Source organism: Ornithodoros turicata, chromosome 2, assembly GCF_037126465.1.
Source record: "Ornithodoros turicata isolate Travis chromosome 2, ASM3712646v1, whole genome shotgun sequence".
Classification (NCBI taxonomy): Eukaryota; Metazoa; Arthropoda; class Arachnida; order Ixodida; family Argasidae; genus Ornithodoros; species Ornithodoros turicata.
In genome coordinates, this window is record NC_088202.1 from 145,459,566 (window position 1) to 145,475,797 (window position 16,232).

A 16,232-nucleotide genomic window follows, 5' to 3' on the forward strand; every position below is an offset into this window, starting at 1 on the left:
GACATCGTCCATCGCTACCGACACTGAAGAATTTAGTCGGATCACTCGGGCTCCATTGTACTGAGTGCACTGGTTCTTCTGTGGGACTCTGCCATTCCATAAGTGACGTTTCTGAGGGTACAAATAAGTGAATACTGTAGGAGACTTTCTTTCTGTTTTTGTTAGCGTAAAATGTTCTCATATTCTTGTAGAGAGTGTTCAGCATTCTCCGGTGCCAGTATTTGGTTTCCTGGGTTTGTACTTCGGCAAGTTCGAGCTGTCTCGGTATGGGGAAAAAGGGGGAGGGGGTAAGCACAGTTGACACAAGGCTCAAAGTATACAGGGTGTCCCAGCTAAATGTGACCATAGTTTTTCAAAATATATCTATCTATTTTTTCGAGATCGCATATGCTGAAGGGCACTCCCTAGGAGGGCATTAGCAGACTCCTAAGGCAATGTCTTGATTGACTTTCAATAATTAATTTTTTAACTAAAAAAGCTACGAAGTTGTTCCAATGAGAACATCTGATATCTTCGGTCACCAGATACCAAAGCCGTTTTCAGAACAAAAAACCGTTCGATAGATCGTCCGCAAAAAAATTCGTGAAGGAACAATATTTTTTATTTTTTTCTGACCCAACGAAACCCCCCACGCCCCCTGTCCTTACCACTGTCCTCTATCTCTACCAGTCAATGCCTGTATACGTCATGCCTGGGTAAATTACTTCTTAAATGTAATTAAATTACATTACTCATTACTCCAGCTAGAACTAAATGAATGGCATTGCTGATTACATTACTAAGATTGAAATGTAATGAAATTACAATACAACTACTACGAAAAAGTATAATGACATTACAAAGTATTACTGCGAGCTTAATCGTAACGATGTTGAGGATGTGGAAATTCATCGTGGGCGTTGGAATTCTTTTAAGTCGTCCAGTTGCGCCAACCCTCTTTCTGCCAAGTGCCAACACAGAACACAGACTCGATTCTTTTGTTAAAAAAAAAGTAATGAGTAATGTCATTAAAATTACTGCCCAAACGTAATTAAATTACATTGCAAATTGCATAGTATCAAAAGCTATGCATTACATTACAAATTACCAGAAAAAGGAATTCATTACTGTCGTCAAACGTCGTCAAAATTAATTTCATTAACTGTAATTTCATTACAGTAATGACATTACTGGTATGTTGTACGCTGCTGATGGCCACGGTTGCTTCGCGATGGTATCACAAAATTTAAAGAAACCTTCCCCTGAGTCTGTAGCATTTGCGGATATCCTTGCCTTCTGCAGCCTCTGCGGATATCCTTGCCTTCTGCAGCCTCTGCGGATATCTCCCCAGACTCGATCAGGGAACCATACCCGGAAATACCCGTGCCGACATTGCTGCGAAACATGCCCATACCACGGCTGCCTTGAGTCTCAGCATCCCGCTTTCAATGTCTGCCTGCCTGCTCCAAATACGTCGCTTGCGCTCTCGCTGTGTCCAAGATTTCACAGAACGTGCCATCTCGCCCAATACATTTCTGCACTCCATCGACCCAAAAATGCAATACGTCCCTCCCCCAAACATCACGAGGAGGGAGGCGTCCGTTATCCACCGTCTTCGGTTGAGCGTGGCTCGAACGCCAACACGGCTCTTCCAACTCAACACGCTTGACACCCCTACATGTGCAGCCTGCTCTACCGAGGGCACCACTTCCCACCTACTCCTCCACTGTAGCGTGTTCGCCGCTCCCCGTGCCATTCTGATGGAGCGGCTAGCTGCCCTAGGGCTCAGGGAGGTCACGCTGGCAACGCTACTGGGCCCTCTGCAATGCCCCATTCAGTGGCGCGTCGGAAGGGAACTCGTACGCTTCCTTACCGACACAGGGCTCGCGCTGAGCCTGTGACTGCGCCTCTTCTTTCGATCTTTCCGATTTGTCTTTCTTTTTTCTTCTTTCTCTTTATTTTTCCTTTTCTCCCTTTTCCTTTTTGTAAGCGGGAATAGCAAGTCGGCTGCTGGAGCCAGGCTAACCTTTCCCCTCTTTCGTGTTTTTTGTTTTGTTTTGGCAATAAACCTATATTCCCCCCCCCCCATACCCAGTCGTTCCCAACAAGTAGCCCACACCAGTTTGCTTGCATTTTATGTCCATGTTGTGCAATCTGTCATTTGATTTTCCGAGAAGAAAGGGGGGGGGGAATATGTTTATCAAGAAAAAGAGAAGAAAGGTCAGTCAGACGAGGTGGGCTTGCTATTCCAAACAAAAAAAGGATAAGAAGAAAAAAAAAGACCAGGAGAAAAACACAGGAGATAAGGACAGGAAAGGAAAAAGAAAGGGAGCTATCACGTAGCCTCCGAGGAGGTATTTCCTTACCACAGTGCGTTGAATGCAGTCGTAAGCTTCCGTTGCTGCATCCCACCTGAGGGAGTGATGACAACACAACATTATGAGAACAAAAAAATCTTTCCGAGTGATATGTTTTTAGAGCGTATGGCGACTTCAAATAATATTGTTTGTTTGTAATGGGAGGGAGGGATATGTTTATTAAGAAAGAAAGAAAGGATGGGTCAGCCAGACAAGATCGGCTTGCTATTGCAAAAAAAAATCGAAAATGGGGACGAAAAGAAAAGGAAAGGAGAAGGAAAGAAAATGGGAAGACAAAGAAGAGGAGGAAAGAAAAGAAAGAGACAAAGAAACGGCAAAGAAAAGAAAGAGGAAGACAATGAAAAGAAAAGCAAACAGGAAGACAAAGAAAATGGGAAGACAAAGAGGAGGATGAAACAAAAGGAAGAGACAATAGGAAAGGGGAAGAAAAGGAAAACGGGAAGACACAAAAAGAAAGAAAAGGAAAAGAAGAAAGGGGAAGAAACGAAGAAGAAAAGAAAATGGGAAGACAGTGGGGGAGGAGGAAAGAAAAGGAAGAGAGAAAGAAAAGGCAAAGAAGAGAAAAGGGGAAGACCATGAAAAGGAAACAGGAAGACAAAGAAAAGGGGAAGGCAAAGAAGAGGAGGAAACAAAAGGAAGAGGAAAGGGGAAGACAAGGAAAGAAAAGGAAAACGGGAAGACGCAGAAAGAAAGAAAAGGAAAAGAAGAAAGGAAAGGGGAAGAAACCAAGAAGAAAGAAAATGGGAAGACAAAGAGGGGAGGAGGAAAGAAAAGGAAGAGACAAAGAAAACGCAAAGAGGAAAAGAAAGGGGAAGACAATGAAAAGAAAAGGAAACAGGAAGACACAAGAAATGGGGAAGACAAAGAGGGGGAGGGGGAAAGAAAAGGAAAAGACCAAGAAAAGGAAAGGCTAAACCAACCAACTATTCTCCCAGCTTTTGCCAATTCCAAAGTCAAGATGAATTATACTTACAAGGAAGAAGGGTAGATTATGCGGAGAAAATGCGATGCAGTTGACTTGAGCAATTGTTTCTGCGTGAGAAGATTGCATTTTGGAAATGGACAGTTGGTGGCCAAAAACATATTGATATATAGTGCCATCCTGAGAATGTAAAAAATAGCGATATAGGTTTAACGCCCAAAAAGAGCGATTGAAAACGTATACGTACAGACACATCGCCATTACAACTGTCACATTTTGTGATTCACCAAGAACGCATGTTCACGTTGACTTAATCAAAGATACGTACATGAAGCTTTTTTATTATTTAATTAATTTTCTTCTATCTATCATCATCATCATGTTATCATTATTTAATGAAGCAACAACAGGGTACGGACACTGGCGGCTGGCTGCAACACACAATTCCTTTCTTTCGTTTCTTTTTCTTTTTTTTTTCTTTGTCTGCAGGGTGTGGAGTGCATTGCATTTCAGTAATTTCTGTTTTTGTTTATCCTTTGCGGAAAGGAAAAAAAAATACGCAATCCGCTGAATCACCTCTACCCCTCGTCATTTATGTTGTAGCTGTTGTTGTGGTTCTTTTATTCTCTAGTGTAGTATCATATCACTAGAATTCACTAGTTCTTTCATTCACAGCGCCCCTTGACTGTACAGGCCGATTTATTACAAAAAACAGCGGAGTAAACGCACGCAAAAATGACCCTCATCACCCATAGTGAACTCCTACACTCTTAAAAATGAACTTCACCGCATAGCACGCTCTTTGCCAACCATTGTCTCGAATGATATCGTTATCTCCCCTGATTCGTTGAAAACGGGGGGCGTACGCCTTTTTTTGTGACAATTATGAACAGCATAAGTGTCACAAAAAAGGCATACCCTCCCGTTTTCAACAAATCAGGGCCGATAACGATGTCATTCGAGATGATGGTTTGCTTGGACCCTGCTATGCGGTGAAGCTCATTTTTAAGAGTGGCAAAGAAAGGCTATGTGTAAGTACAGTCATTTTAGGACCGAATTGAATTCCAATAAATTAAGTGACTCGTTGAATAACCGTACCGTACACTCTAAAAACTGAACTGGTTGGCGTACAGCGTGCTATGCGTGAAGCTCTGTTTTTAGAGTGTATACACATACAGGGTGTCCCAGAAAACGTGTCATTGAATTATAATAAAAAACTACACCACCTAGAGCCATGCGGTCAATGGCATTTGTTCTTGCTGGGTTTTCGCCACCTCCTCATATGAATGTCGTGTAACGGAAGTTTAATTATGTAAATTTTTGCGAGCTTAAGTCGGAAATTTGCCTAGTAAAGGTCACTTTTTTACCCCACCAATGTGAAGAGCGTGTCTAATTTAGTCAAATTAATGATAATTGACAGGGATATTCAGGGGCTATCCCATCGGAAAAAATAGCCGAACATCATGCTCTACGGAGGTCGCACAGAATAGCGCACGATGAATTTTTCAGCGCAATCTTTGTCAGTCCGACGAAAGGAGGTTGGAAACCCAGCCCTCCCCGACATCGCAGAAAGAGGTAAAACAGGCACGGCTTATCACGTCCGACTTTCGCTGGGATAATGCTTTCCCTCTCCCAAATTTAGGAACTGTTACTTTTTCTACTATCACTCTGTGGGCTGGCTTCGGAACCTCCTTTCGTCGGACTGCGAGCGATTGCGCTCAAAAAGTCATCGCGCGCTATGGTCATGTGCTCCGAAAAGCATGATCTTCGGCTATTTTTTCCAATGGGATAGCTCGTGAATATCACTGTGAATTATCATGAATTTGAGTGAATTCGGCACGCTCTTCATATTGGCGGGGTAAGAAAGTGACCTTTACTTGGCAAATATCCGAGTTCAGTTCGCAAATATTTTCATAATTAAACTTGGGGTACATGACATTCACATTAGGAGGTGGCAAAAACCTAATAAGAACAAATGCTGTTGACCGCATGATTCTAGATGGCGTAGTTTTTTTATTATAATTCAATGACACGTTTTCTGGGACACCCTGTATACGTATAGCATGTGTTGGGACATAACCACAGCTGCGTGAAATACGCGTACGGATTAGAATATGAAGTAGCGCTCACTTTGTTTCATGCCCCTTTCTGTACCGACGTTACGTGTGCAGCTTCGGGATTATTCAAATATATTCGGTTTGGGAGAAACACAAATTCGATTCGAAATTCGAACATTGAACTCCACATTTGGTTCGGAAATCGAATACAATACACGATTACTCGCTTCGGTATTCGGTGTTTGTTGAGTAGTAAAAAGTCAACGTCCGAAGTCAACCCTGTCCACGCGTACTAAAAGTGGATGTTCCTCAGGAGATATTCTTTTCCAGGGGACTTTTTTTTTTTTTTCTGAGGACGTTTTTCTTCGGTGACTTTTTTTTTTTCCTGTGCCCCTCTTTTACGTGTGGTGAACTTATTTTATGGTTCAGTGTATGCTGGTGAATTACATGGAATACAGGGTGTTCAAAATTAAGCTTTCACGAGCGCTACGCAAACACGGCGATGACAGGAAACCGGATGATAACTTTACGCTACTTGTGTGAGAAACAGGTGCTGCTAATTATGTAGCACCTGTTTCTTACTCAAGGAAGAGAAAAGTAGCACCAGTTTTTCTTTTGTTCGCCTATTTATAAAGTGCTAGTGAAAGCTTAATTTTGAACACCCTGTATGTTGCACCGTTATCATATTTAACTACAAAGAATATTCAAGCATTTGTCATTCATCAGCCGGTTCGGAACAGACGAAGACTGCAATTATATATGATATACCTTCGTGTCTAGATTTGTAGTATTTTGGAGAGACACTTCCTCCGTGACGAGCACAGTGAAGAACCAGCCCCTGAAGAGGATGTGCAAACAGATTAAGAACATCCACAGAAGCTATGCTCTTGTACTTTTTTTTTTCAGCTCATATAGCATACATGGTATATAGTGCCGCAGCATATTCACAACACGTGGTGAATACGCTTCGGCACTCAGAGTGTGTGTTCACCGCACATGACTGGCAAGTAAAAAGCGTGGGTTTAAGCGTAAAAAAAGCGTGACTGTTACGAAGTGGGTCTGAGTCTCACTATACTATCCAGCTCTTTTGACAAGTGCCTTATTTCATTATGTGTGAGTGAGTGAGTAAAAAAGAAAAAAAAGAGAAAATTGGTTACACCAACGTGGAAGCCTGCTACTCCATACCACGTAAACAACACTGAACGCATGGACGTACATAGACACTTTGAGTGCAAACACTCAGACACGAAGAGTCAGACAAAGTCACAACAGTCAAAAAAAAAAGAAAAAAGAAAAGCAACGTAACCAGAGGCACAAAAATTTCAAAAATTCAAATTTTTCAAATTCAAAAATTTCAAATTCAAAACTTATCGTCGGCAGTACGGAACACACGGGAACGAGACCAAGGCACGCAGCGCAAACTGACTTTGATACGGGGGTCGGGTACCCAAAACCGTAAATAATCCAAGATGGCGACTGTCTAGGGCCGCGAGCGAGCGCTGTATAGTTTAGATCGGGCTTTTTTTCTTCGCGGAATAGCAAGCCGGCGTCCCTTTTGGAAGCCTTTCCCCTTATATTTTCCTTTCTTTTGTTCTAATACATATATCCCCCTCACCCCCACCCCGGACCAGAGCCGTATACAGAGAGAGTTTGGACATCTTTTGATCTTTTGCCGCTTCACGGGGGGAGCCTGTTTTGACGTCAGAGTCGTCGTCGTCGCACCGCCCAAAAAGCCTGAATCCGCGAAGCGAAATCCGCTTGTCAGCCAGCAGATAGGCGCCATTTTGACGCAGTCCGCCAGCTTGTTTGTCGACAGGCGCGTTTGTCGCTCTCAATGTAATCTACCACAATCGTCGGCATATGAGTACCCACGGGCGCCAGTGGTAAGGGGTAGAGTCACTAAATAGGGAGTAGAGTAGCGACACTGAGCCACGCCGGCGAGCGAGACCGCCATCTTGTGTCCCGCGTGGCTGCGTCGCCTAGCAACGGGACGCCAATCTTTCCCTTCTCCATAGGAGGACAAATGCGCAGGGGAGCCAGATCACAACCGAGGAAACCGGTTTTGGATGGAGGGGACTCAACATGGACGACGCGTTCTTCGAAGGAGAAACCACGTGACACGATCGGCCTAATCGCGGACACCGAACGGCGGCTCCGGCGCGGAAAAGAAATGCCATACTCTGTACCCCTATTTAGTGACTCTAGTAAGGGGCGCTTTGTTACCAAACTGTAAGGATTAAAGGACAAAGGGTTCTCGAAGGACGCGATACGCGCGTGTCCTTCCCCTTGCACCGAGAACAACGCTTATTTGCATCAACATGGCGTCGGGATGTCGCATGACACGCGGTTCAAGTTAGGCTCCTCCTAATGGCCAAACTCTCTCTATAAATGGCTCTGGATCGGGCGTCAGAGTGTCGCGTGCACAGCACCAGTATATGCTCGGAATCTTCGAGGACGTCACAGTCAGGGCAGTTAGGCGAGTCCGCCTTCCCTATCATCATCACCATCACCACCACCGCCTTCCCTATCTTGTGAAGCAGCCGAGCAGTATCGGGAACATTCAGGCGGAGCCGGTGGGTAAAAGGCACTCCATAGATCGCTGAAGAGACTGAGGGGCGCAGAAACTTAACTCAGGGTCGATGGTAAACAGCAGAGATGACCGTGCACTGCCAGAAATCCACATGTTATTATGTGGTCATTATGTGTTACAAACTACAGCTAGGTACCCTGCACTAGAGATGCAAAATTTCCGGAAATTTTGAATCGCTCGAAAAAGCCAGTTCTTTTCGTTTTTTTCCCCGAAAATTTGGGAGAAATGGAAACAAACGCGGTTACTGCTGAGTCGTAGCATTGCCGGCCAAACCACAGCATACAATGAGCGAGAAGCTTTAGTAGTGCTCATCCTCTAGGCATGACTGCAGAGCAGAGCATCCCATGAGACTGCTGTCTACTCAGCGATAGGTAATTAGAACAACCCGTCCACTCCAAGTGACCAGGAACTCCGACGTTATGTGAACGCGATGGCGATTGCTTGAAGAATCCAGACGGAGCTCTAAGTTGGTGGTTGTTGTCGGACTAGAGGCCCCTAAGGCACTCACTCTTAAAAATGAACTTCACCGCATAGCACGCTCCTAGCCAACCATTATCTCGAATGATATCGTTATCTGCCCTGATTTGTTGAAAACGGGGGGCGTACGCCATTTCTGTGACACTTATGCTGTTCATAATTGTCACAGAAAAGGCGTACGCCCCCTGTTTTCAACAAATCAGGGCAGATAACGATATCATTCGAGATAATGGTTGGCTAGGAGCGTGCTATGCGGTGAAGTTCATTTTTAAGAGTGCTGTTGGCGGGTTGGAACGCATCAAAGGCACGAAAATTTACATTTTTGAATTTTGTCGCCTGGAAATGTTGGGCTATTTTTCCGGAGACGAAGAAAAAAAAACTGTTTTTTTTTTGTTTTTTTTTACACAATTTCCGGGGGGGAGGGGTTTTCGAGGCTTCGCATCTACACCCTGCACATGGTCGCCACACACCGGTGTGGGGATACCGGTGTACCGGTACTGTGTAGCAAAAGTTTGCTTACCAAATTTGTAGCTACAAAAATATGCGTGCGTTGGATCGGAGACACTTGCATGTCGAACGTCCTGAGAACGTCCAGATGTGGACCAGCCCTGGAGATTGAAGTTTTACGGTGTACTTGACAGTACATATGAATTGAAAATTTCAAGAGCCAAAACGCAGGAAAATCTTACACGGGGATAGCATTCTGCAGCTGAATTGTAGAACTCCGAAGTAGTCTCAATCTTCCAAATGGGGCAATGCCCAAATCGTCGTCGGAACCCGCTGGATTGGAGTTTGTTTCAACTACTGTCCATACGATGATAACTCCATCTTCATCGAGACTCAGTACGATGAATGATTCGCTAGTTTCTGCCGTGAAAAATTATAATCGTCATTAACAACAGTTGACGAATCTGCATTCGTGTGCCAATTCCAATTGGATACTTAGAATGTGTGAAGTACGTGAAGTATTTAATGTATACCGCGCCTGCACAAATGGCTCAGTTTGCATATCGACAAGTTCAGTTCCGGGATATTCCGAGGTTTTACCGGAAATGATGATAAAAATGGATCTAACCCCAGCTTAACAACCCGAGTTATACAAGTTATACTGGTTATACAAGGCTGTAATTATATTGGGGATACTGGAATATCCTTTGAGGGGGTAGGGACACCCCTGTGTCATGTGTGCGCGTATATACTACATTAGCCGATTGGAGATTCGAATATGTAGTACTTGTAGCAATATTGTTGCCGAGGTTGTGCCATATGCCTACCAGAAAATCCTTGTAATGAAAGCTCCCTCGTGCTACATGAAAGGGGAGGAAACAAAATTTGTTATATCCTCGATTGTCCTTTGGACAATGACCATATCACCATAGCAGATGGCATATGAATGTGATACCTTTGTACTGGTGATTGGACAGAAACCACAGGGCTGAAATGGTTGTCACTGCCCAGCACAGACGCCGTAGAGTAAGAAGGCAGTTTGAGCTGCCATTCTCTATGTGGCAATCTGCTTGTGACGATTAAGGATTTATGTAGTGAATATCTCCCTCTCAGGTCCCAGATTGCCAGTGATCCGTCAGCCTGCAAGAATGTAATACTGTTCTAAAATTATGAAAGTAGTTGTTTAAAAACGATTCGATATGCATCACTCACTAAAAGACTCCTTCAAGATTTCCCACTGTGTCTCATGCTTACTCACAGAATATAAGCCTGATGTTACCCAAACCATGAGCTGTTTTAGGCAGTCATTATGTAGCATTGTAAGCCAAACGAGGAAGTAAGGCTTGCTCACAATATGCCCATAACCGTTCTTGGCGCAGTTGAGCCGTTTCTGTTTGTGCAGCGTGTCATACATGTCCCAGTTCAAAAGATTACCGTATTTTCACGCGTATTAGCCGCGGCTTATGTGCGATTTTTTTTTCTCACGGGCGCCCTGCGGCTTATCCACCGGTGCGGCTTATCTGATGACTATTTTTTCCTGGTATTTTAACGGTGGTAACGCCGATTTTAACGAAATGGCCGACAGTGTCTCTGGAAGAGCACTGCCCTGCCGATGCACGAACAGTGCGTAACAGGGACGGGTCCACATTCGAGTAGACTGGTCTTCCTGGTGCATTCCCCCAAGCAGCTTTAAGGAAAGTGGTGACAGTGATTCGCGTCTTCTGGAAGATCACTGACCCATCAGTCCACGAAAAACACCGACAAAGGCACAATCCGATCTTGGTAGAACTCCAGAACTGACCTCCTCTGTTGTACACTGTGCCGATCCCGGAGTATGGACCACAGGGTTTATGGCCTTCTCTATGGTCTCCTTTGTCGCACAAATCAGTCGTCTCGTATTGCCCGCGGCTTATCTGCCAGAAAATTTTCAAAACGTCCCAAAAAACGCGTCCTGCGGCTTATCTGCGGTGCGGCTTATACGCGTGAAATTACGGTACTATATCCGGTGCTTGGCAATGTACGGTATATTATAGCAGAGGCGGTAAGTAGGGATCAGGATGTCCTGAATCCCACCAATATTTGTCGTTACATGGAGTTTCAATTGACCTTAGGTCGTGTAGTAGGATGCTCTCCAAGGCAAGACCCCAACCCCGAACCCCCTCAGAAAATTCCTAGATCTGCCTCTGGGTATGTGAATGGTACCAGACTACATATGCAGTTTGATGGGATATAGACAGTTTCTGCTACGCTATCATTCTATATGACTCTATGCAGTTCAACTATACATTGTATTTACTACATTATAATTCGTATATTATATCAGTAATATACGAGACATGATGAAACTTTTCAAGCATTTGATTTTTTTTTTTCTTCACGTTACAGGACAACTACTAAAACCCAAGCTGTATAGTAGCCATGGCATTACATGACTCAACAAGGCTCACACTATGAATTCTGCAAAGATGGTATCATATACTCATAAGGCCCAAGACTGCATAGTGATGCTGAACAGAACTTTCACAAGTTACATTAACGTTGTCGAGTCTCTTTTCAGAACTGCATGACTCAACGGCATTCCATAGAACATGCAAGAAACGATGCATTTACTATAATGTTAGGTGATGGTGGTGGTGGTGGTGAATGTTAGGTATAGAACTCTGTAACGTACCATTCCCGCAAATACTGCACTCATCCCAGCTGGACTCCAGCCAGTGCAAGTCGGCAGTGCATTGGATACCAGAACCCTGCAGAGTACGACGTGAGAAAATATGCAGCGAGCTTAATTTACATATTTAAAAGAAAAAGAAAGATAATGCTCTAGCAACAAACATTTTGTATTGATCCCGCTAGGATGAGTTCCTCGAAAGATTTGTGGAAACTACGCAAATCTATACACTTTGTAACGGAATGGATGAAAACGAGCGAGTCCCGAGTGGCTCGCAGACTTGTGCGTAACGCGTTACTAGTAATTGCGTTACTAGTAATCAATTACATTTTTGAGTAATTTTTTGAGTAATCAGTTACTTTACTGTCAAAGTAATTTTGCGGGTAATGAATTACTTTTCGGAGTAATCGATTACTCAGTAATTGATTACTTTTCCGGCAGAGATTAACTTCCCCTTCAGGTGTTCTGCCCCAGGTCAATCCCCTCGTGCTGTCAGCCAGCCTTTGTTGGGCCGTTGTACTATAGCAAGCGGAAGTCATTGTAATAAAGTTCTGGAATTTCAGGGTATCTCTCCCTAATCTCTTCCTACATCTTTGTGGTGGTACCTAGAGTCACTAAATAAGTGACTCTAGTGGAGCTTATTTAGTGACTCTAGTGGTACCTGAAGTTTTGGAAGTTTAGTGAGTCATGGGGAAGTTCCACGCAATGTTCTTCCACAATCGGTTCAACGTCTTCCCGTGCGATGAATACAGTAGACGTACAGATCTACTTGTCCTAGGCGTTTTTTTTTTTTTTTTTTTTTTGTTATTTCAGCTGTGCTGCTGTTGGGCCTTTTGCTTTTTTCTTTTCTTTTCTGGGTCACACAAAGATGGGTACAATTTGCGAGAATGCAGAGTAACGGCTAGAGTAACGCGTTACTTTTCTACTCATTACTGAATTACATTTGGACTCGAGTAATTGGTAACGGTAATCAATTCCTTTTTCCGTACAAGTAACGGTAACGGTAATCAATTACTTTTTTTCGAGTAACGGGCACAAGTCTGGTGGCTCGAGACTAACATTTCCATTTTTTTTCTTTTACAAATCAATCAATCAATCATAGATTTGTGGAAAGGCAAGCACGCAACTTACTCTTCAGGTTCCAATGGGTTGTTCAGATTCCAAACGCATAGAATTCCATTGTCCAGCAATGCACTGTCACCCACTAAATCCTGCATAAACCGGAATACGCAGATAACACGGTGAAATCGCCTTCACTTCTCTTCTATATCGAATCGAATTGAATGTTTATTTTCATCAAATAATATTTGATGGGGAAAAATGGCCGAAACAGCTGTCCACCACTTGCATATGGCGACGTTTCAGCACTTAACAAATATAAGGTAGAAAGAGAAGCGTTCGGAAAGAAAGTCAGGGCACAGAACTTAGTAAAGTCGAGCGATTATCATAAGTTGGGAAAATAGGAGGACATATACACTCTTAAAAATGAACTTCACCGCATAGCACGCTCCTAGCCAACCATTATCTCGAATGATATCGTTATCTGCCCTGATTTGTTGAAAACGGGGGGCGTACGCCATTTCTGTGACACTTATGCTGTTCATAATTGTCACAGAAAAGGCGTACGCCCCCTGTTTTCAACAAATCAGGGCAGATAACGATATCATTCGAGATAATGGTTGGCTAGGAGCGTGCTATGCGGTGAAGTTCATTTTTAAGAGTGTAGATACGGGCACTCTTGGAACGAACGTTGAGGAAATCTCTGAGTGGCGTCCATCGTACCTCTGGAAGTGCTTTGCGCACCAGCAGCATTCAGGACTGTACAGAACATATATCCGAAGCACTACCGAAGCTACTGAGGACACCAACTGAAGAATTTCCTCAACGTTCGCGCCGGGTCCTATTTACCGACTACGTGTTTTTATTAAGTTGTCGCGGATAATTATGAAGATACTCATTGAAATCGCTTTTTATAGCTCAATCGATTAATTAAAAATAAATAACTTTGTTGCATTGGTCACGACACGATATCTCATTCCGCTGGAGAATGACTTGCAACACTATACGAGGGTCCCATGAAAGCTGTAAAAGTTGCAACAAGTTCGTCCCCTGCTGCAGAGTTAATAAGCAAATGTGTTTTACCTCGCTAGCCGGCTGATGCACTGTCAACAGCGTATTGTGAGATACTGGTGATACGCATACGTCTGTTACTTTGCCATCTGCACAAGAAGGAACGTGTCATTTTGCACTGTCCTATCAGATGCGCTTATCGCATGAACAAAGCTCACCGTGATTAGAGTGGTGAAAAATGTAGTGATGACTATAGTCAGTGGCAACATATGTTGTCATACACTCTTAGAAATGAACTTCACCACATAGCACGCTCCTAGCCAACCATCATCCCGATTGACAACATTCTCGCCCTAGATTTGTTGAAAACGGGAGGAGGAGCCTATTTTGTGTGTCCATTATGCACGGCACAAAATAGGCTCCTCCTCCCGTTTTCAACAAATCTAGGACGAGAACGTTGTCATTCGGGATGATGATTGGCTAGGAGCGTGCTATGTGGTGAAGTTCATTTTTAAGAGTGTAGTCACTGACAACTTAAGTCCTACAGTTGGGCCCGCCCACTCATCCGTGGAAGGCTCCTGCGATTGGCTAGCAGCCTTTGCACGACGCCCCCGCTTCGCGATATAGTGCCGTCTCTCTCCCTCTCTCTCTCTCTCTCTCCCCAGTCCCCACTTTACCGCGCCGCACTACTTTCGCGAGCGCGGAGCGATTCTTGTGGGGGGGGGGGGGCGGGGTCAAGTGTATGACTTATATAAGTCACATATAACGTTAAGTAGTTATATCGATGTAGTTAAAATACATTGTAGTAGTCAAAGAAGTAGTTTTAACTACCTCCCCTGAAAAGTAGTTGAACTACTACACTCTTAAAAATGAACTTCACCGCATAGCACGCTCCTAGCCAACCATTATCTCGAATGATATCGTTATCTGCCCTGATTTGTTGAAATCACGGGGCGTACGCCTTTTCTGTGACAATTATGAACAGCATAAGTGTCACAGAAATGGCGTACACCCCCCGTTTTCAACAAATCAGGGCAGATAACGATATCATTCGAGATAATGGTTGGCTAGGAGCGTGCTATGAGGTGAAGTTCATTTTTAAGAGTGTAGTTAAACTGCTCCATCGCGAAGTAGTTAGTAGTTATCGTTAAACTGCTGTAGAAGCAGTTAGTGGCCATCACTGGCTGTGACTGCGCTTTCACCATGACAAACATGTGACACGCGACCGCTGTTTCATTTTTACCTTCACTTCTGAATTCTTATTTAATTTACTTCACTGAGTATTTAATTGAACTGGTGTAGCCAGCCCTCTTCATGAGCATCACATTTTCTACACCAAACCAAACCAGTCCAGTCGCTTATGCCGTTACGAAAGGTGATTCTAAAGCTTTCAACCTTTCAACGGCGTGTCCTTTATTGTCAGCGAAAGCGCTGAAGATTAGCAATTAGCATGGTAAGCAACGCTGCAATATGCAACAAGAAATGATGCACACACACTAACGTTACAAGAATATACAAGATAAATTTTTATATACTCCTTCAGAAATAAACACGTGATTTTTTACAACTGACAACTCATCTCCTCTCGAGTTTCATTTATGCGGATCCAATTCACTATCCCGACATTTCCGCTGGGAGCAGCAAGATCCGGACAAATGGATCCGGATCAAGGAGATCCGACATCTCCGAGATCTGAACAAGGAGATCCGGATCGACTGTAGTTAAATTCTCGTGATATATGAAAATGATTTTATGCATGTAACGCAGTAAAAATGGATGGAGGTGGCATCTTCTTGTATACTTGCTTTCCAAAATGAAAGTGGCGTCAAGTATGACTTTTCCTCTGCTGAATGTCACTTCCGGCGGACACTGCTGGAGACTCCCCTGGCCTTGGACAGTTCTATCTTCTTCGATTACGTGCAGCATCAGCTGAAAATGCAATGTGTATATCATTCGATGTTACTGATACTTTATTTAAGACAATTCAGTACAATGGCTTGTTGAGGACAAGTATAGAGATTAGGGGATCGGCCGAAAGACTCCGATATTTTAAGCAGAAGGCCGTTCATCTACTGTCAGCAACTCTCATCCTTGTGCTTGTCCCGCTTTTAATTAACATGTACGGGTTCTTTAACAGAAAAAGAGATTTTCGAGGAGGGCTCGCTTGCCCCAAGTGACGCTGCAAATCTTATATCGAAGTACTGTTGTAGCAATGTGATTACTGTGGGCTTCTGGAGCATACATACCAAAATACTGTCTTAACTTGTGGGCACCCCATGGGTAAAACAGTGCAAGGATATGCGTTTTGAAATAGTCCAAGCATGCAGCTAAGTAACAGTAGCTTCTGCAATGGACCTCGCTCAGTGGATCAACGTGACCCGTTAATTCGCCTTTGTCACGTGAGGTACTCTATGTGCTCGCCATTCATAAACCCGTAACATATTGGAAGCTTTTGTTCTGTTGTAGTGTTAGTGCTTTTGTACGCTTTCCCCAAATTCATTTTTGCACTTTTGTATCTGTCCACCTGTGCTATCATTGATCACTGCTCACACTTCGCAGCTTCCCTAGTCTTAGCAGTAGGCCGGGGCTTCGGAAGTACCTTTCTACAGAGAGGTGGGAGGGGAAGTAAAGTTTGAAGATCTAC

General features: G+C 43.7%; 2 protein-coding genes across 2 annotated transcripts in view; one reads left to right on the forward strand and one right to left on the reverse strand.

Annotated features, from left to right (window-relative positions):
- Positions 1-16,232, forward strand: part of LOC135386304 (uncharacterized) — a 114,816-nt gene that overhangs the window by 65,436 nt on the left and 33,148 nt on the right. The window lies entirely within an intron of this gene.
- Positions 8-13,731, reverse strand: LOC135385125 (cytoplasmic dynein 2 intermediate chain 1-like; the record flags this gene model as incomplete). The annotated part of the gene is made up of 11 exons (XM_064614301.1): positions 13,661-13,731; positions 12,650-12,729; positions 11,522-11,597; positions 9,806-9,990; positions 9,678-9,709; positions 9,093-9,270; positions 8,924-9,011; positions 6,105-6,174; positions 3,331-3,389; positions 2,346-2,391; positions 8-111 (listed from the first exon to the last, which is right to left on the reverse strand). Coding segments are annotated over exons 3-11 (786 nt in total), but the record flags the coding sequence as incomplete, so codon positions are not given.